At 42.6% G+C, this 23,121-nt stretch overlaps 1 protein-coding gene across 1 annotated transcript in view; it reads left to right on the top strand.

Moving 5' to 3' along the window:
• The window catches only part of SMURF2 (SMAD specific E3 ubiquitin protein ligase 2), a 65,893-nt gene that overhangs the window by 15,031 nt on the left and 27,741 nt on the right, over positions 1-23,121 (top strand). The window contains exons 2-5 of the mRNA XM_082212466.1: positions 14,926-14,964; positions 15,965-16,073; positions 21,828-21,961; positions 22,163-22,228. Of these exons, the coding sequence (XP_082068592.1) occupies positions 14,926-14,964; positions 15,965-16,073; positions 21,828-21,961; positions 22,163-22,228 (348 nt within the window). The remainder of the gene's footprint in view (positions 1-14,925; positions 14,965-15,964; positions 16,074-21,827; positions 21,962-22,162; positions 22,229-23,121) is intronic.

Raw genomic sequence — 23,121 nt, 5'->3', positions numbered from 1 at the left:
TAAACAGTGGTCGATTCCTATGTGTGAACAAGGCTAATTGATTTTACCAGACAGAGTTAAAGGAGCCTTTTCTATGTAAACGAAGAACCAGTTTGTTCAGTTCTCATCTATGAATATTTACCCTCTACTTATGTATTTTGTTTTCACCTCTTAAAAATGTAGTCTTCCCAGTAACTATCAGGTATTGTTTCAACATATCAGTCATGGACATTTCTTTTTTGCTTGCTACTTTGGATTTGTGGTAGCAGAGTAAAAGAGAAGCACTGGAAAGAAGACAATAGCATCGTTCAGCATACAGATTCCTGTATTCTCATATTTGATCTCTCAAACTGTCACGGGCGCTGTATTGGAATATTAAAAAAAACCCCTATGTGTTGCATTCAATGCTTCATGAATAGATTTCTGCTCACACAATAGAACTTCCCTTCTCCTGCAGCCTCCCCCCCCCAATAGGGTACCCAACAAGCCTTTTGTACTCCTATACAACCCAGTTTCTTCATAGGTAGAATGTGCAAAATGAATGCAGTACAGCAAAGAGAGATGCAAGGTTGGTTGTAAGAATAAAATTATGTAAGTGATACTCAACTTAATTGTAACTTAACATGGTTTAGTAGCCAGATTTGCACCATCATTGAGGAAATATATGAAGTGGAAAATTTATTTTACACCAGCACTTTTCTTGAAGATTTGAACCACCATTATTTAAATTGATCCACTCTGTGTGTGGAGGACTCTGTGGATTGGTGTGGAGATTGTGCAGGTCAAAAAGCCGTTGGTGGGAGCCTCTGATAGACCTCAATCCCCTTCCACAGTGAACCCTTCTATTTGTACAAGGGACCCTCTGGGTACAACCAAGAGCGATAAGGCTAAATTGTTTCTTATTCTAGATTTCAATATTTTTAGGCAGTTGGGACAGAGGTAGAGAGTGACTTGGAGGCTTTCAGGAAGATGTCTAGACAAGCTTTGCTAATAAAAATGGGCATTTCACTGTAGAACGAGACCCCTTTAAAGTTGTTACCTTGAGCCTGATGTGGTGATGCAAAAAATGAATTTTGGTACTGCTTTGGCCTTACATCTTTTCTCCCTCCCAAAGTTGGGCTGAATCCAAATGTTCCCTTCCTACAACAGAGGAAGAAATGTACTAATCAAAATGCATTGTTAAGGCATTTAAGGGTATTCATTATTGGAGATGCAAAAATATAACTTGTGTTTCCAGCTTTCAAGACTAGCCACTTCATCAGTTATCCTAGTGCACTTGCATGGCATGAATCAAGGTTCACATTTCCATATGTGTATTTGAGTTTAATCACAGCAATAGCTATCATTGCTTCTAAGTAGCTGGTTTATCCAAGGCCCTTAAGGTACAATGATGGGCCCTCTAAAAGTATCCAGATTGGAGTTAGGTCAGTAACACAGAAACAGGTTTACTTTTGTGAAACAGACGCTAATGACTTGTAAAACCTAAGTGTTGCTACATATTGGTTCTCTTTAAAGTATGACTTTGTAGATTTAGCTTAGTTATGTTTAAACAGATGGGCTGCCAAATTCCTTCAGTCTGTACAGAGTGTAATTTTTTAATGCTCTTTCTCCTCTCCTCTCTTCTCCTACTCTCTAAGCTTCTGTCCACACACAAAAAAATAAAGATGAACTATTCATCCTAAGAAACTCTGATTTTACACTTTTCTGTATAGCGCCGCCTTCAGAATTAGTGTCTTAAATCAGATACAGTCAATAAATTATTATTTTTTTCTGTTGGGGAAAAGCAGACTAAGGAAAACTAGAGTACAAAATTGGAAAATGGCGAACTAGGATTATTCTAAAGTGCTTCTGTCACTTTAGCAGAAAGGGATGATTAATGATGTCTGATAAAACAGCACAAGGTCTGGTCTGTCAATTGGCAGTAGGAGTTTTTACTTAAAACCAGGTATACAGAAGTAGTTAACCTATAACAAGGATACAGGAAAAGCCTCACAAGTCAGCCATGTAGGCAGAAAGGATGCCAAATGGGAAATGATTCACCGTCTCCGAATGGGATGAGCAATGAGCAGAAACAGTTTAAATTTCAGACTTTGGGCTGGATTCAACTAACTAGTCCTGCTAGCGGAAGTTTGCATAAGAACTTCCGCTATTGCAGTGGGGTTTCCCCTGTCTCCTCTCCATGGGCGTCCCCCAAATTGGCTGGGGGAGGGGTCAGGAGAACCTCCAAAACTGCATGCGAGGGGAGGAGAGGGGAGATCTATCAGGCAAGCAGAAATGCTTGTATTTCCCAAGCAATCGGCTTGCTTTTATGTTGAATTTCTACCTTATCATTTGGCGCATTACTAACCAAATACAGTGGTACCTCCGGTTGCGGATGGGATCTGTTCCGGAGGTCCGGTTGGATCCTGAGGTTTCTGCAACCTGTGGACCACTTCTGCGCATGCGCGCGACGAAACCCAGTAAAATACTTCCGGGTTTGTTGCATGTGCATCCCGAAGTTTACGTAAACGGAGGTACGACTGTATATGATAATGCCTGTATCCATCTTACCCTATGTCTCAGTGTGCCCTGTGCTTCAAAATTCTTAATGAAACATGGATGAAAGGCTAGTGTAGTAGCGGCAAGGAAATCAGTTTCATTTGTGTGAGGTATATATTTTTACATTCAGCAGATGTTCGTGGCCTTTGTAAATTATGTATGTGGTGAAAACCACACAATATAATGTGCCAGCTATTCAGATGACAATCAGACTCTCAGATTCATTGTTTCAGAATGTGGAATCCTCCTGAGTTTCAGTCATGTATGTGCATGCAACACATGCGTAGACAAGTGCACAAACCTTTAAGAGAGTGTGCATCTCAATCTTGTACATCTTTACTTGAAAAGAAGTTCCGCTTGTGAAGAAAGACCCTGATCTGCCCCACCATTTCTCTAAGGCAGCTTGTCACATATCTCCTGCTAGCCTCATCAAACACATGTTGGGGAAAGAGGGAGAGAATTAAGGCAAGCTTTATTCCACCTCCACCCCGCTTGGAACCCCTTTTGCAATCTCTGCACCTTCCTCCTCATTTCAGTAGCTTCCTTCATCTTGTAATTCCCGGAAGGATCCTCGGCCGCCATTCTAGACTCACTTAACCAAAGAGCCTTAATCCCATTGAACTCAGTGGACAGAGGGACAGTTAAGTCATTTTGGACTCTTGCGCTTGTGAGGGTCTTACAGCGGAGGCGGGCCCTGGACTTTTCCCTTGCTTCAATAGGTGGATGACCACTGAGAGGCCCTCCTACTTATTCTGCTGGGGGGGGCACTTGGATTTCTGCCCCACCCTGAGAATATCACTGTTGGTGGAATTATGGAATTGTATAGCAGGAAGCGTCCCCAAAGACCCCAACCCCTGCAATGCAAGAATCTCAACACATAGTCCCCCATCCTATTTGAAACCATACCTGACACTGCTTAGCTCTGCAAATGTGCTAACAGTTTTGCTGCTGCAGGAATTAAGTATATCTAACAGGACTGCAGAATGAGGGAGAGCCCGCCTCCTTTCTTTAGTTGCAATTTTAGGAAGAAGAAAAAAGTAAAAGAGTAAAAATAAAATGCCCCTGCCCTACACTCTTGGTAATATATTTAGAAGAATAATACTTCACTTTTTTTTCTTGATGGAGGCGATGATAGCCACTTCAAGCTACCCATTGCATAAACACAGCACCTCCCGGCATCAGCTCGCCGCCCTCACCCGCCTCCACCATGCCACGCCGAAGCAGCGCCATGCCTGGAGCCCCCGTTTGCTGTGGCCACTGCGGCACGAAGCGGCCAGCTGAGCTGGGAAGTGCTGCATCCAGCCTCCACCTCTTCCCCACCGGAGGAGTCACCCTCCAGCCGCTGCCCGCCTCCTCCAAACCCACCGGCAGCACCATCCTCCCTAAAAAACTCTGGGAAAGGGGGGGGGCGCCGGAGGGAGCTTTGCACCACGCCAGATATGCTTACGATGGCCCTGTCTGGGAGACACTCAGGGAGTGTGGACTGCTCTTCAAAATATGGCAACCCTAGACTGTAAGGGCAAGAATAATGGTAGCGGAGTATAAAATTCAGTGCAACAGTTGTGCTAGCAGAAACTTCCTGTTGCACAACAAGCATCAGGGCCACACTGCAGTCTGTTGCACAGCTAGCCATGAGAAGTATGCTGACTTCCTGTGCATTATTTTTTGGAAGTCATTCCGCTAGTATATTGAATTCCTCCCCCTCTGCCAATGGGACTTATTCACAGGAAGGTATGCTTAGTATTATACCATTAAATCTTCAGGATCTATTCTAGGAGATGCCGTGTTCAGATAACTGATGGGCAAATCAGGGGTAACATGTCTTTTGCTGCTGCTGTGCCCAGCAGACCAGCTGACTGCAGCCAGGCAGGTGGAGATGCTAGGTGTCAAGTGTGGCGATGGACATCTCCATCCAGTTACAAAAGGCCAGTTGCCAGTTGCAAAATGTGACTGGTGCCTGGCTAATTTCGAACGCTTACCAGGAAATTGTTCTTGGGCTTGTTGGGAGGAAGGGTGGGAGACAAATTTAATAAATAAATAAGTTAGCATTTTATTTTATTTGCAGCTGGTCATGGCACAAGGAAATGAACACTCACGCATACTCAGGAAGTTCAATTATAGAATCATAGACTTGGGGAGTTCTTTCTAAGTGTCTGATTATGTAGTTACAAATCCATATGGCAGGTTGATTTTTGTGGGAAGGCATCTACAGTTATGTTGAACACAGAAAATATCAGACACGTGTTATAGACACAGTGAGGAAAATGACAACATCCTTAGCTAATCTCAGACCTCTCACATTATTAGAAATAATCTCATATCTACATACATCAGGGTGTCTAGATGATGTGCATTTATCATGTTGCTTTAGTTGCTATATTCCTATAATTTAAAAGTTCTGTCAAAAGGTTTTCTCCAGTAATGTATAGTAAAGCAAAATGTATAATATATCCTTGTACTCTGAGGTTCTTTGCTTCAGGAAGAGGCAAACAAATAAATGGGAAGGCACAATAATGTCTTACTGTGTCTTTGCTTCGCTTCTAGAAGAGAGAAAGGAGGAGAAAATAGGGGTCTGCTGCTTTCAGTAGCAGTCATGTGGCTTCCACATTCTTTTTTCCTCCCTTAGAGTAGTTACTAAGATCACAAACATGAAAATGGAACACTGAAGGTAGTGGATTTTTGTCTTTTGTGGAATTGAAGGAGGAAGAGGAAGGGAATCTGCAAAATTATAAACTTTGTTTTTTCTTAAAGAAAAGAGAACCTTGATCTTGGCAGGGAAATGGGAGGAAACTTTCCTATTCCTGAAGAGTTTATCTGTAAATGTAAATATACACTGGTTAACATTTAAGCCATTTACCTTTTCACACAAGCTCTGTGAATCCATGCTATGTATTGCAAAGAGAGCATAGTTTCTAGAACTACTGCAGGTAGTCTCTTAAGCTTCTGTACCACTATTATAAATATTTCAGTAAAATGTCATTAGTTGTATCCAGTAACAACTAGATTGCTAGGATTTCTTGTGTCTTTCTATTCAGGATCCAGCATAACCCGTCCAAATCTTATTGTCAAAAAGCTTTCTTTTTAAACTGTATATTAGAGTGTGCTTAAAAAAGGGTGTAATCTCTCTCCTGGTTTTAAAATGTAACCCATGAGCAAGTCTTAGAGTGACATTCGATGTTAGTCGCCCTTGGAGTAGACCCACTAAGTAACAAGTCCATAAATTTCAATAGGCCAATTTTGAGTATGACTTAGTTGGATATTACCCTGAGAGTTGAAGGTATCTCTTGGGTCATATAAAATATGAATAGTATTTGAGTTTTTGAAAGTCACTTCCATGCTAATCCTGGGAGGTAGCTATGTAATATTGTAAATAAGTTTTGAGAAACAAAAATGCAAAACAGTACAATTCAGTCCTGATTTCTGAGGGAGATGCAAAAAGATAAAATTCCTAAAACTCTTGTGTGAATGGGTCATCCCAATACGAGGCAGCACTGAAATTCTTTCTTAAAAGAATACAGTGGACCCTCCGGATACAAACTTAATTCGTTCCAGTGGTCCGTCCACAATCTGAAAAGTCTGTATCCAGAAGCGCTGCTTCTGCTCACATGCGCGACGTGATAGAGCGTTTCTGCATACACACACGGTGTGAAACCTGGAAGTATACACTTCCAGGTTTGCCATGTTCACAACCCAAAGTTTACATATCCGGAGGGATACATAAGTAGAGGTACGACTGTATAATGTACAAATAATAAATTATTGTACTGTACAAATAATAAATTATTATTATTAAGTCATCTGAAGGCAGCCCTCTTTAGGGAAGTTTTTAATGTTTGATTCTGCACTGTTTTTAATATTCAGTTGGAAGCCGCCCAGAGTGGCTGGGGAAACCCAGCCAGATGGGCGGGGTATAAATAATAAATTATTATTAAATTATTATTATTATTATTATTATTATTATTATTATTATTATTGGAGTCTAGATTTATTTATTTCTACATTTAGCCGTCTCCCTTAGAGATTTCCATTAAGGGGACAGAACGTTGTCTGTTTCATACACTTTCCTTACCATTATCCCAAAGATGCTGTCTTTTAGATCTTAAAACATCCTTTGAATGACTACAAGCAACCTCATTGTTCAGTGTAATATGAGAACCACTGTATTATATTCAGAATTTAAGGAATAGCACTGACAGCTATGGGTGCCCACTTCTGCAAAGGATGGTAAATACCAGCTGCGATGCCCTATTGTCCAGAAGGTGTAAAATTGCTCTCAACTTAATTTTAAAACTGAATTTGTTTAAGTATCCTGCCTTGTTACCATAATGCCCACTGAGTGGCCTATAAATAATAGTTCCATCAATACTTAAAATTTCAAAAATGTTAAAACTGCTTTAAAAAAATTACAAAGCATAGTGGAGCAAGAAAAGAAGTAAAAAATTGAGTTCAGTCAACTACTCCGAAGCACTTGGGCATATGCAACCATATATTTCTGATAGTGAACTAATTGTTCAGAAGGAACCTGATTTGGAGAGAAAGTTCCATAAACAGGGTGCTGCCACTGAGATGACCCTGTCCTTTCTGGGCACCCCCTAATGTCTCTCCTCACTCAGTAGTTGTCTTTTTTTGTATATATTTTTTATATTTGCCACACTTTCTCTACTGAAAACTGAGGAATCAAACAGTAAGTTTCAAAATAACGTAAGTATCATGGCACTTTCAATGTTGTTTCTCTAGAAGAAAGAAGAAATGTGTAATGGAGAGGCCAATCTATTAGTTTCAAAAGCAATATTGCTGACTGCTATTTTGCTCCCCAAAGGCTGTTGCCTCCAAGTATACTGGTTAGCTAGTTCAAATTCCTGCGACAGGGTGAGCTCCCATTGTTCTGTCTCAGCTCCTGCCAACCTAGCAGTTTGAAAGCATGCCATTGCAAGTAGATAAATAGGTACCGCTGCGGTGGGAAGGTAAACGGCATTTCCATGTGCTCTGGCTTCTGTTACAGTGTTCCGTTGTGCCACAAGCAGTTTAGTCCTGCTGGCCACATGACCCAGAAAGCTGTCTGCGGACAAATGCCAGCTCCCTTGGCCTGAAAGTGAGATGAGCACCACAACCCCATAGTCACTTTGACTGGACTTAACCGTTCAGGGGTCCTTTACCTTACCTTACCTAGTTAGCTAGTTGTCTAGTTTCCTTTAAGGAACTGAAAGGCTGAGACTATTTAAATAAAGTTTACCAATGGAGATTGAATATTATCTACACAAAAGGTAAGCAATTTCATTTGCTTAGGCAATCGGAGTTCAGTGTTCATTCTGAAAGATGCATTTTGTTGCCTTAGCTTACAGTTGTGATGGTTTTAGTAAGTGTCTTCTGATTAAATAAAATAAACATAATCCAATTTAAACAGTGCGCGTAAGGTTAAACGGGAGCTAGCATGAGCAACACAACTCATCGCTTGTTCAAACACATGGGTAGTTTGACAGATACTATGTATCTCACACTGCAGTTTTCCAAGAACCTAGAAGTTGTTGTTTAGTCGTTTAGTCGTGTCCGACTCTTCGTGACCCCATGGACCAGAGCACTTCTGTCTTCCACTGCCTCCCGCAGTTTGATCAGACTCATGTTTGTAGCTTCGAGAACACTGTCCAACCATCTCGTCCTCTGTCGTCCCCTTCTCCTTGTGCCCTCCATCTTTCCCAGCATCAGGGTCTTTTCCAGGGAGTCTTCTCTTCTGATGAGGTGGCCAAAGTATTGGAGCCTCAGTTTCAGTATCTGTCCTTCCAGTGAGCACTCAGGGCTGATTTCCTTAAGAATGGATACGTTTGATCTTCTTGCAGTCCGTGGGACTCTCAAGAGTCTCCTCCAGCACCTAGAAGTAGCAATTAGTAATTTCTAGACCGGGGTCCTCAAACTTTTTGAACAGCAGGCCAGTTCACTGTCCCTCAGACACTGTTGGGGGCCAGACTATAGTTTGAAAAAAATATGAACAAATATTTAACTCACCTGCTTTTGAAGGTTTGTGGCCTTCCCATTCCCCACCCTTATGGCAAAAACGCAGGGAGGCTTTGCTACAGCTGGCTGGAAGCATGTCCCATCTTTAGCTGGCACTGAATCCTCGAGATGCCTGTCTCTCCCTGGAGCCTTCCTGCAGAGGAGGAAGTTCGCCTCCCCACGTGAGTGGTTGTGTGCTGCTTTCTGGCGGGTGAGCGATTTTCGGCAAACCCCCCCCCAACAATCAAGCGGCCAATGCCGAAAATCGGTCATCCGCTGAAACGAAGCGCGAGCCCAAGATTGTAAGCAGCGATTAGCTGCTTGATTGTTGGGGGGGGGGGATTCTGAAATCGCTCACCCACCTAAGCACAGCACACAACCACTGGCAGTGGGCATGAGGAGGAGGAGTCCAAGAGCGACCCTGCCAGACAGCGCCCTATTGGTTGGCGCCACAGCCCGTCAAACGCATTGTGGTGCTCGGATTGGCTCTTTCAATGTTAAACAGCGGCGGGTTCTGCAATGGCTGGGCAGGCTGGGTTCAAGACCCTGGTGGGTTAGATCTGGCCTGCGGACCGTACTTTGAGGACCCCTAGACCTCATGTAGTGCCTGCTCATGTTGCTTGATAGGCAAATATTCAGAAAGATTGCTTTGATATACTGGGATTTTGAATCTTTCAGCAGGCATGATGTATTCATATGCACTAAACAGCAACAAGCAGTGGAAATTTCCTCTGTTTGCTGAATATCCTAGATTTTTTAAATGGTAAATAGGGGTTGACCTTGCCTGGGATGTTGCTTGTGCCTTTTCCCCATGCTAGTCAAAAGTGCTAGCAAATTGTGCACAGGGGGAGTGAACTCTAGAGTGCGAAACCAACAACAATGGCATCAAATACTTGTGAAATCCTGTTCATATGAGGTGCTCTTTGGTTTCAGGGTTTAAACACTTTACAGAGTTTCCATTGGTGGGGAAGCAGGCATCTGAAAGAACATTTAGAGACAAAGACTTTATTTCTCAAGTTTTTATAGAAGGTGCTTTCAAGTTTAATTTCCAGTGTTCTTTTTGACAACTGTATTAAATTAGCGAGCAGAACTAGTGCAAAAATGACATGAATTCATCATTGATCGCATTGAAGAAATATGAATGTATTATGTCTCTGGGAATTCAGTGTGCATGTTTTCTTTTTTCTTTTAATTTTGGCTTAGAAAGTAGAAAATGGGAGGAGGAGTGGAAAAGGAAACCTTTTGTTTACTTCAAAACAATACTGTGAAGTAGACATGATGTTTAAAACAGGAGTCTAAACATGGCAAATGTAGGCAGACTGTGTCCACAAGTTACTCAGGAATCCTAAGTGCAGATTGCTGGAGTCTGATATTTCTTAAGGAAATTCAGATTTACTTTTAAGAGGAAATTTACCCCAGAATTTTATCACTGAATTAGAAAACTGGCATTATTCATATGCGTCTATAAAAATACTGTAATTTAACTGAAATTTGCTTGAAAGCTCTTCCGTCTTCCTCCCCTTTTTGGTGTCCTATGCAAAGTTTAAAATATTTATTTTTAAAAAAATTATAAGCTTAATAATATACTTAAAAACACTCCATTATCAAGTGGTCACTGTTACACTTTGCAGTACCTTAGTAATATCATTTGATTTAGGTGCTGGAATGCTATAATGTTCAGAAAGCAATTCTGATTTATTTAGGCCTGGATTTTTTAAAAAAGTTACAATATGCTCTTGTAGTTAGGCAGTTCTGTGTAACTGCAAGTTACATTTTATTTCGTATGAGATTAGCGCCGCAACCCCAGAGTCGGTCACGACTGGACCTAATGGTCAGGGGTCCCTTTACCTTTACCTATGCACACTTGTGTAGGAACTTAAAGTACAAATAGAAATCTAATTAGATTATTTATTATTTAAAACTAGTCTTTGTTTGGTAATTTCAAATATTCCTAGAAATTGCTGCCCCTGACCTTGCCTATGTCCCACCATTTCGTCCAGATACATAGATAGCAACACTTGTCTCAGCAGGCTGGCTTCATGGCAGTGCCAACAGCTCCTGAAATCCCACTCAGATTTATGTTTGGAGCATAATCCAGCCAGAGGAAAGATTCAAGCAGATGCTTAACTCTTTCACCTAAGCATCAGTGCTAACTAAGACTAGCTGGTAGCCTACAAACTTTACTATAGTTCCTATAAGGAAGTTTAATGTTTAGCGCATTGTTGTAGTATCCATACTGTCAACTTTTCCCTTTTCTTGTGAGGAATCCTATACAGAATAAGGGAATTTCCCTTTAAAAAAGGGAAAAGTTGGCAGCTATGGCAATATGATTAGTTAAGAATAACATGCTTTTAACACACAATTACAAATATGGTAGTTGGGTGCATATGCTTTGTAGTTCCACATAAAATTAGCTCTTTTAGAGATGAGATGACTAGGCTGTATTGCAGGATGCAAGATCTTGTACTTCGGACTGGTTAAATACCCATTGGCAATCCAAGGAGATGGAGATATGCATGAAAGTGTATCTTTTGACTTGGTTCTCCAAAGAACAACACTATACTACACAAGCTGTTTTTCCAACTCCCCTGACTTTGAACAGTGGTTTGCCTTGTGGCATGTAATGCCTTGGTGCTTGGGAGTTTCACTGATAGTGGATTTGCTGTGTTTCTATATCATGAGTTAGAAGATAGGTTAGAGGATGTTTACTCTGACACAGTAGGAGGTATTTTCAAAATTATACTTCTTACATTTTTGGGAATATCCCGTATTTAAATTAGAGCAATCGTGGGAGGAATATTATAAACTGGCAGAAATGAATCTGATACAAAAAAGTCCCTAAGTAATTGAAAAGTGATTTGAATCTAGTAAACTTAATAGTGTTTTTTCACCTGCCCCTTCTGGAAGCAGCTCCAGCACCCATGGAAAAGGTGCTCCTAGGGGGTTGAGAGACCCTCTAGAGCAGTGGGGGCAAACCTATGGCACGCCGCGTGCCAGAGGGGGCACCCTCTGTGGGCACGTGCGCCGTCGCCCCAGCACAGAGCCTTCAGAAGGCGAGGGCAGCTCGTTGAGTCCTCAGCTCAACTTGTGTCCGAGTAGAAGCGCCTCGGGTGGGGTGTTGGGGGTGTGTGTGTGCAAAATGGAGCCACAACCTTCAGGGTGCGCATTTTCCCTTGGGGAGCCGCCACTGAGGGTGGGGAGGGCGCAGCGCTGTTCACGTGCTCAGAAGCGCGCTGCCACATTGGTGGGCTGCTGAAAGTTCCGATCACCCGTCTTCCTCCACCTCCTGCTGTGAGGGTGAAGCTTTACACCAGGGGTCAGCAAACTTTTTCAGCAGGGGGCCGGTCCACTGTCCCTCAGACCTTGTGAGGGGCTGGACTATATTTTGAAAAGAAAAAAGGACGAATTCCTATGCCCCACAAATAACCCAGAGATGCATTTTAAATAAAAGCACACATTCTACTCATGTAAAAACACTAGGCAGGCCCCACAAATAACCCAGAGATGCATTTTAAATAAAAGGACACATTCTACTCATGTAAAAACACGCTGATTCCAGGACCGTCCACAGGCCGGATTTAGAAGGCGATTGGGCTGGATCCGGCCCCTGGGACTTAATTTGCCTACCCATGCTTTACACACCCTCCACCCGGGGCCAGTGGGAGTGGAGTCAGAAGTGGAGTGGAGGCTCTGCGCTCCCCAGCTCAGCTGCCTGATCCCACTCCTACTTGCGTGCAAGCAAGAGCAGGGTGGGGATCTCTCAGCTGGGAAGTACTAAGCCTCCACTTCTGAGAGATCCCTGCCTCTACTCCTGCTTGCACACAAGTAGGAGCTGGAGCGGGCAGCTCAGCTGAGGAGTGCCTGGCTGCTTTCAGGTGGTGCAGGGGCTCTCAGTTGCAGCTTCTGGGCTGCCTCCACCTTCCCCAACCTCAGCAACCATTCAGCCTGGCTGCCTTCACGGGGTTGCAGGGGATGTGATGCGGAGGTGGGGGCTCCTTTAAACTTCTCTCTTGAGGGAAGTGCAGCCATGAACCCCTCAATGGAAAGTGTGACAGAGCCTGCACCACCCCAACTGAGCAGCCCTGATCCAGCTCCTGTTCCTGTGCAATCAGCAACGCTGCCTATCAGAGCAGCCCGATCCCGCTCCTACTTACCTGCAAGGATTAGCAGGCTAGGGGGGCGGCGGCGACATCCCTTGTCTGCTCGCTTGCTGCCCCAGCCCAACCTTTGCTCACTCAGTGCCGGGGCCTCTGGAGCTGGAGGAGGGGGTGGTTGCTTTTGTGGCTGCGGTGGCAGAGGGACCCAACGCTGGAGGGTGGCAGGTGCCTGCTCACCTGTCGCCCGGCCCGCCTTCCCTCACTCTGAAAACGAAAGTTATACTCAGAACAGAGCATGTTCCATTTCCGTAAAAAGTTGGGAAACCGGAACACTCATTTCCGGGTGTAAAGTGTTTGGATTCCAAATAGTTCGAGAACTATGCTATTCAAAAACCGAGGTACCACTGTATTGCTCCACTCTCTCTCCACATGGATGCACCAACCTTCCCTTCTAAACTAAAACCTTAGTACAGTGGAACCTCTACTTATGGATGTAATCAGTTCTGGAGGTCCGTCTGTAAGTCGATACGGGTTGCTGGTAGAAGCACCACCGTGCGCTGGCGCATTTGGTGGCAGCGCGCTTCTGTGTGTGCACGAATCGCAGCAAACCCAGTACAGTGGTACCTCGGGTTACAGTTGCTTTGGGTTACAAACTCTACTAACCAGGAAGTGATTGTTCTAGGTTAAGAACTTTGCCCCAGGATAAGAACGGAAATTGTGTGCCAGCGGCGCAGCAGCAGCAAGAGGCCCCATTAGCAAAAGCGCGCCTCAGGTTAAGAACCGTTTCAGGTTAAGAACAGACCTCTGGAATGAATTAAGTTCTTAACCTGAGGTACCACTGTATTTACTTCTGGGTTTGCCACGGTCGCAACTTGAATCGGGCCCAAGTAGAGGCGGTCGTAAGTAGAGGTTCTACTGTATTCAGGTTAAATTGCTGTGTTGGCACTTTGCAATAAATAAGTGGGTTTTGGGTTGCAGTTTGAGCACTCAGTCTCTAAAAGGTTCGCCATCACTGCTCTAGAGACTCTGTGATGTTACATAGTGGATGTAGCAGGAAAGGAGACTTGGTATAAAGTGGAGAACCCTCCCTTGAGCTGTCATTTCATTGGATTCAAGCCATTATGTGAAGGGTGGGGATCTGCTGCAGTTGGTAGACGGAACATTTCTCAACAAATTTAATTCACTTTTGCCACATGTTTTCTAGAAAGGAGAATATTAATGGCTAAAGTTTTATTGTCAAGTGTTTCCAGCTAGCTACAATTCCCTTTAGAAAGCTTGGTTCATATCATCTCTGGAATTGTGATGTGCTCTGGAAGGCAAATCACAGAAAAAATGTAAGTGGCTGTGTAGCTTGCCAGCAGTTCAGCAAAAACATAGGAATTTGGTTAGAAGTACTAAAAAAAAGCCTAGGGTATTCTCTATGCTCTCTTCTGAAGTTTTTCTTCTTCTAAGAAACCTCTTCTATAAAGCCTGGTAAAATGTCGCAAACATTTAAACATGTATTATCAACGTGTTTAAATTGCCAGTGTTGCTCTTAAGTTTCAGAAGCATATTTTGAAATAGAGAGTTTCCTATTTTTTTCTCTCTTTTCTCTCCAGCGCACCCCCACCCCCTGCCCAAGTAGCTTCATTCCAATCAGCAGTGTAATTGGAATGCAACCACAGTCTGGAGGAGGAAAGGAAATTTTTGGCAAGAGGCAGCAGAGCAGTTGGGAGATTTATTCAGATTAAAGCATAGTCTATTTACATGTGGGTGGGACCAACCACCTGTCAATCACCTGACATCATAGGATACCAGGGGATTCAAAGTTCAGTCTGGAAGCAGGGAGAGGCTTATTTCCAATCTTAGCACTGTAGTTCCACAATATGAATTAGCACCAGGTGTTTTCAGACTGTTACTGTCTGCTCTTTATAATTTAAGATTGCACCTAAAAATCTGATAAAATCTGATAAAAAGTCTGATAAAATCCTATGAATTAATCATATACAGATGTGGGTCTGGTTTGCATGTCACATTAAACCATAGGGTTTTTTATTTTTAAAAAACCTATGGTTTAATGTGAATGTTCAGAAATGAACCATAAGCCTAGGTTTGGATGTCCCAACAAGCCAGACTTTGGCTTCTTTTTGGTGGCATGGCAGTGGTAGGAACTGGGAAGCGGTAGAGTGAGAACTCTTTGCATTTACATTTAAGTCATAGTTTATAAATGTGGTTTAACTTGATGTTTAGCAATACAGTACATGTGATTGTGTTGCTGTTCTTTTGTAAATGCTTTGTAGATAAATCCAAACGTATTTCATAATGTGTTTTGTTTTTCTTACAGTTCTGTGTGCAAAAAACTTGGTGAAAAAAGATTTTTTCCGTAAGTAAATGTTTATTTATTTGTATCCGAATTCTGTTACAGAAGGTTTGAATGTCTCTTTGCCTTGACTACCATGTGGTAATCAGCCAGCTAAGTCAGAGAGCACTAATGTGATTTTAAATGAATGGCCACAATTTTTGCGGGAATCTAAAGTTCAAGGCAATGATCCAAAGGGCTATGCATGTTTATTGCACACACAATGCACAGAGTTGGGTTTTTTTGTAGTATTGCCTTTTTAGAAGCTGTTATCTCAAAACATGAAAAGAACTCAGAAAGAAAGGTGGAAATTGTTAGGAGAGAAGCTGAACAGGGGGGCAGCAGACTAGTGTGAAAAATGCTTTCATTCAGGCTTCCCTTTAGTAAATGTGGTGTGAGATCATGTAAAAAGCCTTGGTTCTAGCTGTGGTCTCTTGTGTACTATGTAATATTTATAAATTTGTAAATTGTTATATACATTACTTAGTCTGTGGTTACATAATCAGGTGTATTGATTTTGGAACTACTGAAAGAGTCTTTGATTAGTGAGAACATTTGTAAAGAACAACTTTTCTTCTAGTAATTGGGATCATGGCCTACTGCGTCTTGAGGCACCTATGCCACGAGTCCAAGCAAGCAAACTCTGAATGGCATGTGAGTTGTAATAAATAAGTAAACAGAAAGGCCAGGCTTATGGACTGCCTTATGGATTTTATTGTAGAAAAATCACCAGGGGCCTCTCTTTTTCCTTTTTTCCCCAATGTTACATTTGGCAACAATGCTGAAAGGTTTGATGCCTTCAAGAAGAGAGATGACTGAGTATAGAAGCAAGCTGAAAGGCCTCTAAGTTTCTTAAAATTCCTAGGATAATGTAAGAATACTAGTACTGTTCAGTGAAAAAGAGATAACTTGGAAGCATCAAAATATGTTATAAAAAGCCAATATTTGGCAGCCATTCATGATTAAGATGACCTAATTTAATTATACTCCCAGCCTATTATGTATTTTTCCTCCCTTCTGACAGGGCTTCCTGATCCATTTGCTAAAGTGGTGGTTGACGGATCTGGCCAGTGCCATTCTACAGATACTGTGAAGAATACCCTTGATCCAAAGTGGAATCAGCATTATGACTTGTAGGTGTTGATAGGAGTGATCACAATATAGCTAGAATTTGAGCTGGGCATTGATTGATAGACTAGAAATGTATAGCATTAGGTAGCCCCTGATAATTTATCTGAGAGATGGTAAATGTTTATTAGCTTTTAAAAGCTTTAAAAGCACAGTAACTAGCTAGTTCTTTTGTGGTGCTTTTACATCTGTAGCTATCAAAGTGCTAAATGGACACGGTGAGTATATTCTTCTGACAGTTGATGAACACAGGCATGGGATGAACAGCTGTGCTACCATACATACACATGAACGTGCACACACCTCTTTCTGGTCTCTCAGTTTATTTGTGCAGTATGTTACTGCCATAAAATTAAAGGTAAAGGTAAAGGTACCCCTGCCCGTACGGGCCAGTCTTGCCAGACTCTAGGGTTGTGCACCCATCTCACTCAAGAGGCCGGGGGCCAGCGCTGTCCGAAGACACTTCCGGGTCACGTGGTCAGCGTGACATCGCTGCTCTGGCGAACCAGAGCCGCACACGGAAACGCCGTTTACCTTCCCGCTGGTAAGCGGTCCCTATTTATCTACTTGCACCTGGAGGTGCTTTCGAACTGCTAGGTTGGCAGGCGCTGGGACCGAACGACGGGAGCGCACCCCGCCGCAGGGATTCGAACCGCCGACCTTTCGATCGGCAAGCCCTAGGTGCTGAGGCTTTTACCCACAGCGCCACCTGCGTCCCGGCATAAAATTAGTTAGGCTTTTATTATAGCATTTTCTTTCATACATAGGTAAAATATTCTGCATCTACTTGCATTATAGCCCAAGAAGACTCAAGATCATAGAAACAGGATTGCAGAGTTGGAAGGGACCATGACAGTCCCAACCGCCTATAATGCAGGAATCCTTTTGCCCAGTGTGGGCCTCGAACCCACAACCTTGAGATTAAGAATCCCATGCTTTACCAACTGAGCTGAACAAGAAGGAAAATTGGTGAGGGAAATGCTAGACTGTATTGTGGCGGTGCGAGGTCCAGGAGCAGACTGAGGCCGGTAGTGAGTTAAACATGGCCACAACTTTATCGGTCACAACATATCAGAACTTTTCATGCATAGGGCAAAACTCCTCCTGTCGGACTGGCAGGTGTTTCTTCCGCAACCTGCCTGCAGGGGAAAGAGCTGCTGGGCACACAGAGTCTCGACCCACTGCAATGCAGACTGTTCTGGTTGGCCCCATCCACAACATGAGTGCGTGGCAGCCAACCTCAGCCCTCTGAGTGAAGCTGTTGGCACCTGCAGCTTGGCACAAATCTGTATCCCAGAAGTGGACTGTATAAGTCTCTCTCCAGTCTGCTCCTCAGGCCTCCAGTCAGACAGCTAGCCAAAGCCTCTGATTAGTCCCAACTGGGGTCAGGGGTCTGTCTGGTTGTCCCTTTATGTGCCTTGGTAGCTGAGTCTGTAGAGCATAATATTCTTAATATTAGGGTCATGAGTTCAAGCCCCATGCTGGGCAAAAGATTCCTGCATTGCAGGGAGCTGGACGAGACTACCCTTGTGTTCCCTTTGGACTCTACATTTCTATGATTCTCCATTTTCTCTGCAGACAGCATAAATGAGGCTAGCTGTGGCAATGGCGTTGTCCAGGAAGGTCTGCTGTTTATACTTAAATAGTTGCAGCAGAGGGGCAAATGTTGCAGTTCTGTATTAGCCTGGGTTTGTGATTCCCTAGAGCAGGGGTCAGCAACCCGCGGCTCCGGAGCCGCATGTGGCTCTTTTACACCTTTGCCACGGCTCCGGGGCAGATACTAGCGAGGGGAGGAGGAGCATTGTGTGCCCCGACACTCCCCACTGTTTTAAATGTCGCAATGGTTTTGCGGCTCCCAGGTTTTTTTTCTTCGGTCCAATTGGCTCTTTTTGTCTTAAAGGCTGCAGACCCCTGCCCTAGTGTCACGAAGCTTTAGTACAAGGTGACCCAACTTTTCATACCAAGTGGGCCACAAGAGTACCTTGACACTGAACACACGGGCCACACACTGCCTTGGCATCCAGTGGGAGGTGATGAAGTCAAAATTTGACACACACCCTCCCCTCTTGCTGCCTTCCTAAAAGTGGGCTGAGCAATGCACCGGGCTTTTTGAAGGAGGCCCTAGGGCTGGGACGTGGGGCGACAGGTAGATGTTACTGAGGGCCTCAGGGCTGCATGTTGGACCACCCTGGTTTACTAAGTGCTTGGGTCCCCAGCTCAACTGTTTGTATGTTGACAAATGTATGTTAACAGCATACATTGCTACGTCAGGACAAAAGTCCTGGGAGTAAGTCCAGTTGGATCTAATCGGCTTACTTCTGAGCAACCATGCGTAGGACTTTGCTGATGATCTTTGCTTTTAAGTAACCTTACAGTAATTAAGGGTGTTGGTGGAGAAAGGATGCAAACCCCCCCCCCCAAAAAAAAACCTCCCATGTCATATTTAAATGTATTTATTTCAACATAGCTTGGCCTTCTGTAACCTGATGAGCTTCAGCTGTTTCAGACTACAACTCCCATCAGCTGTGCACTGGATAGAGCTGATGGGAGTTGTAGTATAAAAATCAAATCAAATCTGGTGGGCAGCAGGTTGCAGAAGGCTCACGTAACTCCTGCAAGTTCCCAACTCTTTGTGGAGAACATATATTCAGGATTTCTTTTCATTCACAGAAGACTAAAAAAAACATAGTACAGATACTATGTAGTTTTCTGCCAAACATTGGCGATTAACCCAGAAGTCTGTGATTATCTGCTGTACTATCCATTTCATACAGTAGATTCTGAAAGTATAATAATGTTTACCCTAACAACACACTGTTGCCTGGGAATGCTGGTCTCTGACCTATGACACATTCATTGTTATAGGAAATAACTTGCTTGGCAGTCAGTGAACATTTCCCCCCTTATGGATACTGAAACTATGGCTGTGTACACAGTACACATTTAAACCACATAGCTTCCCGCAAAGAATTGTGGGAACTGTAGTTTGCCCCCAGAGTTATAATTCACAGCGCCCTCAACAAACTACAGTTCCCAGGATTCTTTAGGGAAAGTAAAGTGCTTTAAATGTGTGTTGTGTACACAGCCTAAGTGTGAAATGGATTTGTTGTGATGTGAAACAATGTTTAAATTGTGTTGCATGTACTTGGATTTCTGTAAACTCTTTTAAATTATATTTTGGCATTACAAGAGGCATGAAATTAATGTAATATCTAACTAAGGTTTTGATGAGAGGGAACTGTAATAAAAAGATGATAGAATTAGTTCAGACTAGTTAGTGGAAAAATCTAGGGCCTCTTCCAGAATTATGTCCTCTTTTATGTCATCAACTTGAATGTCAACAAAATGTTTCCCATTTTTGTTAAGCACTCCTCTAATGCAATCTTCTTATTTCCCATTTATTGTATGTTTTATAGCTTTTCCAGTGCTTAAAGAATGGCATGCCTCTGTAGAATTTTCAAAAAAAACAAGCATGACATTGGTTAGATCAATTTGATGTTGTAAATGGAGACGTCAAGGCAATAAAAAGCTTTTGTCAGAGAGGATTAAAAATCAGTTTCTGTTGGTTTCTTGCTCTCTGCTGTAGATAGAAATATTGTCTCTATCCTGACAAGCAAAGTGGGCTTTTCCAACACAGATTTTTCATACTTAGTGGCTGCCTACATTTGGTTTCCCCCTCCCAAGCAGAGTTCTGTCACAGATTTTTAGTTGGGTGTAGAACACAGTTGGTTAACCAGTTTGTTGAAAATCGGATCCAGTGAAACAAATATATTGATTTATTGTCTAGATTTGAAACTAGTTTCTGAGACACTAGCATTCATAACTTTGTCTTTGCTCACATACATGCTTCCATTATCCAAATTTATGCCAAAGATTAGAAGACCGAGGAGTGATGTGCAGCGTTAGATGGATAAATAATGAGAGAGTCAAGTGAATGATTGGTCTTAGCTGCTATTTGATACAATTTCTGGTTTTTCATTTTTTGTCGTTTCGTTTCAGTTTGATTCAAAATAAAGATACATACTTTTATCAGCCTTCAATTGAACAGTAGGCTAGACGAAAAGCTTTTTTTCCAAAAAGCTCAACGCAACCATAAAGGAAATGTTTTTCTTCCTCTGGAAAAACATTATTTACTTGGCAAGACGACTTTGCATTGATTCCTATGCTAAACACAGGGACTGTGTGTCCTTTAGCAATTCCTCAGTTTCTTTGAACCAGCTAGATCCAATAGGCATAGCAGCCTCTATCCTGAACAAACAAGACTTGCGCAGAACATTGTAATAGCTGAAAACGTAAATATATTTATAAAGTTATGTATTAAACACATTTACCATATGCCTTCATGTTATGAATTTTTTTTAAGAGCACTGGAAAAGGCTTTACAGTGAGCACAGTTTTTATTTAGCGCCCTGTAACTTGTTATGGTTTTAAAGCAGGCGGACAGAATATGAAACAAGATCAGCTTCACTTTTCCTATTGCTTATCTGGCACTATTGACTTCTGAAGAGAAGTCAAAAGCGTATTTTTCGCTCTATAAGACGCACCAGACCACAAGACGCACCTAGTTTTTGGAGGAGGAAAACAAGAAAAAAATATATTCTGAATCTCAGAAGCCAGAACAGCAAGAGGGATCGCTGCGCAGTGAAAGCAGCAATCCCTCTTGCTGTTCTGGCTTCTGGGATAGCTGCGCAGCCTGCATTCGCTCCATAAGATGCACACACATTCCCCCTTACTTTTTAGGAGGGAAAAAGTGAGTCTTATAGAGCAAAAAATACGGTATATTGGAATAGTCATGGTGGATGAAATCAAAATATGACCTGTCAGAAAACTACATTAATCCCTGTTTATGTTGCTGACAACTAATAATTTATTGCCTCCCTCTTTGGGGAGGAATGGTGGGATATAAATTAAATAACTAAATAAATAAAATTAAATAACTGAATAATACAAAGCTGTGCATTGTTTTTAATCTAAATATAACTAGAGTTCAATTTCACCCCCTGCTCAGTAGCACTGTTCCCTCCTATGATTGTTTGCTGATTATTATGCAAGCTGCCAACAGAAATCTTGGGCCTTTTTTTGCATGTAGGCCTTCAGATAGTGTGGAGCAGGGCGGGGGCAGCAGTGAGGTGGGAGGAAGTGTTCCCTGAACTTGAAAAAAAATTACCCTTGTAAGTCTTGGAAGGTACAACAGGGTTTTGGTCTGCCAGTCCTGACAGCTTCATTTATGGTTAGATAACTAAAGATATATTACAGCTCTGCGGGTGGGGGAAGTAGATAATTTAAATGGGTGAATGTAGGAGGATATGCTTTTAGTAAGTGGAATACTTGGATGTTTGTACTAACAGGGAATATGTAATGGAAGAAGACTGCTAAACATCTCTCAGGGAGAACCATAATTCTTAAATTTTATGTCCCCCCCAGGATTAAACACCCAATGATATACCAGCCATTTGCACTTAGACATACTGTCATTGTCTAGCCAAAGGACGACCGTGTTTGATTTACGCAAGACATTTTGAAAAGCTCTTTTGAAATTCCTTCGTGTAAAATCTGTTTTACAAATAAATTACTTGAGGAGCTTTTGCCAATCTGTAGCATGCAGTTCCTGTGAATCTGACCTCTTCTGCCAGGGGAAACCATGTTTACACTTCTTAGCTGCAAAAACACACTGAAATAAAAAAAGAAAGTGTATTCCATAGACTGTCCAAAGAGTGCAGTTAACAATTTGTGTTGCTCCAATTCTTGTCCTTTTTCAGATACATTGGGAAGTCAGATTCGATAACGATCAGTGTATGGAACCACAAGAAAATTCATAAAAAACAGGGAGCTGGTTTTCTGGGCTGCGTAAGACTTCTTTCCAATGCCATAAACCGCCTTAAAGACACTGGTTGTGAGTAGACCCTGCTTTGGAATGAGCTTTTTAGAATTTATTATTGTATAAAAGCAATCTTTTATGAAAACAAGCATGCTTTCCCCTCATTTAATAAAGTACAGACATGTTTAGGCAAAGAATGATGCACGAAACTTTATAGTATATGCGGGTATTAAGTGATTGTTGTAGATTGTAAGCTGTGCTCTTTTCCCCCCATAGATCAGAGGTTAGATCTGTGCAAACTTGGGCCAAATGACAATGATACCGTTAGGGGACAGATTGTAGGTAAGTGCAGATTTGATTTTGCTAATTTGAATATGTGGTTTTAACACGTAGTTAAAATACCAAAGATTTTATCATCTGAATTTGAAAAAGTGTGCACGCAGAGGCCCGCCCCATTACTGACATGTGTTTGGGCTCCTGTGTGGAGAGCCTGCAATCTTGAGAGGCATGGGGTTTGATGAATAACTACTCAATTTTGGCAGAAAATCCCACTTACATTGTGTGACGCAGCTGCCATAGCTACCAAACATGGGCAAAGTTTTGGCAAGGCTGTCATGGTACAGACTTGGCTGTAGTTATGATTTTATGATTTATTGCATTTCTATCCTATCTTTTCCCCCTCCTCAGTTAATCCCCGTAACAAACCAGTGAGGTTAGGCTGACTGAACGGAGGTCACTCCTTGAGCTTCATGGCCAAGTAGGGAATTTGAACCCTGGGCTCCTAGGACCTAGTCCAACGCACTGACCACTATACCACACTGTGTCTTACTAGGTTGTTCCTGCCTCTTTCCTCCTCCTGCATATGGGACACGTGAGGCAGGACAGCCTTTTGGAGAGCTGTACAGTACAAAGGTTTACAGTGTCCAAAAGAGGATCCTGGGGGAAAAAATTGGAACATGCTGGGAATCACAAGATTGGACTCCGGTCTGTTTTGGGGCTTCTTGTTGGCATCTAATTGGCCTCTGTGAAAAGAGGATGCTGAGCTGTGGATCTGATCAAGCCGGCTCTAATACTGTTCTTAGAAATGGAGCATACTAAACCAGGTTGTATCCAGTATTCACAGAAGATTCTTTGATCCAGTGAAGTATTCCATGAACAAAAGCAGAAGTGCGGTATTTCTTCAGATTCTCCCGCAACCCCCCTGTTTACGTCCCAAACTATTCTCAAGGGTTATC

This window comes from Podarcis vaucheri (genome assembly GCF_965113315.1).
Source record: "Podarcis vaucheri genome assembly, chromosome: 2".
Lineage (NCBI taxonomy): Eukaryota > Metazoa > Chordata > Lepidosauria > Squamata > Lacertidae > Podarcis > Podarcis vaucheri.
This window is presented reverse-complemented; position numbering and strand designations above follow the sequence as displayed.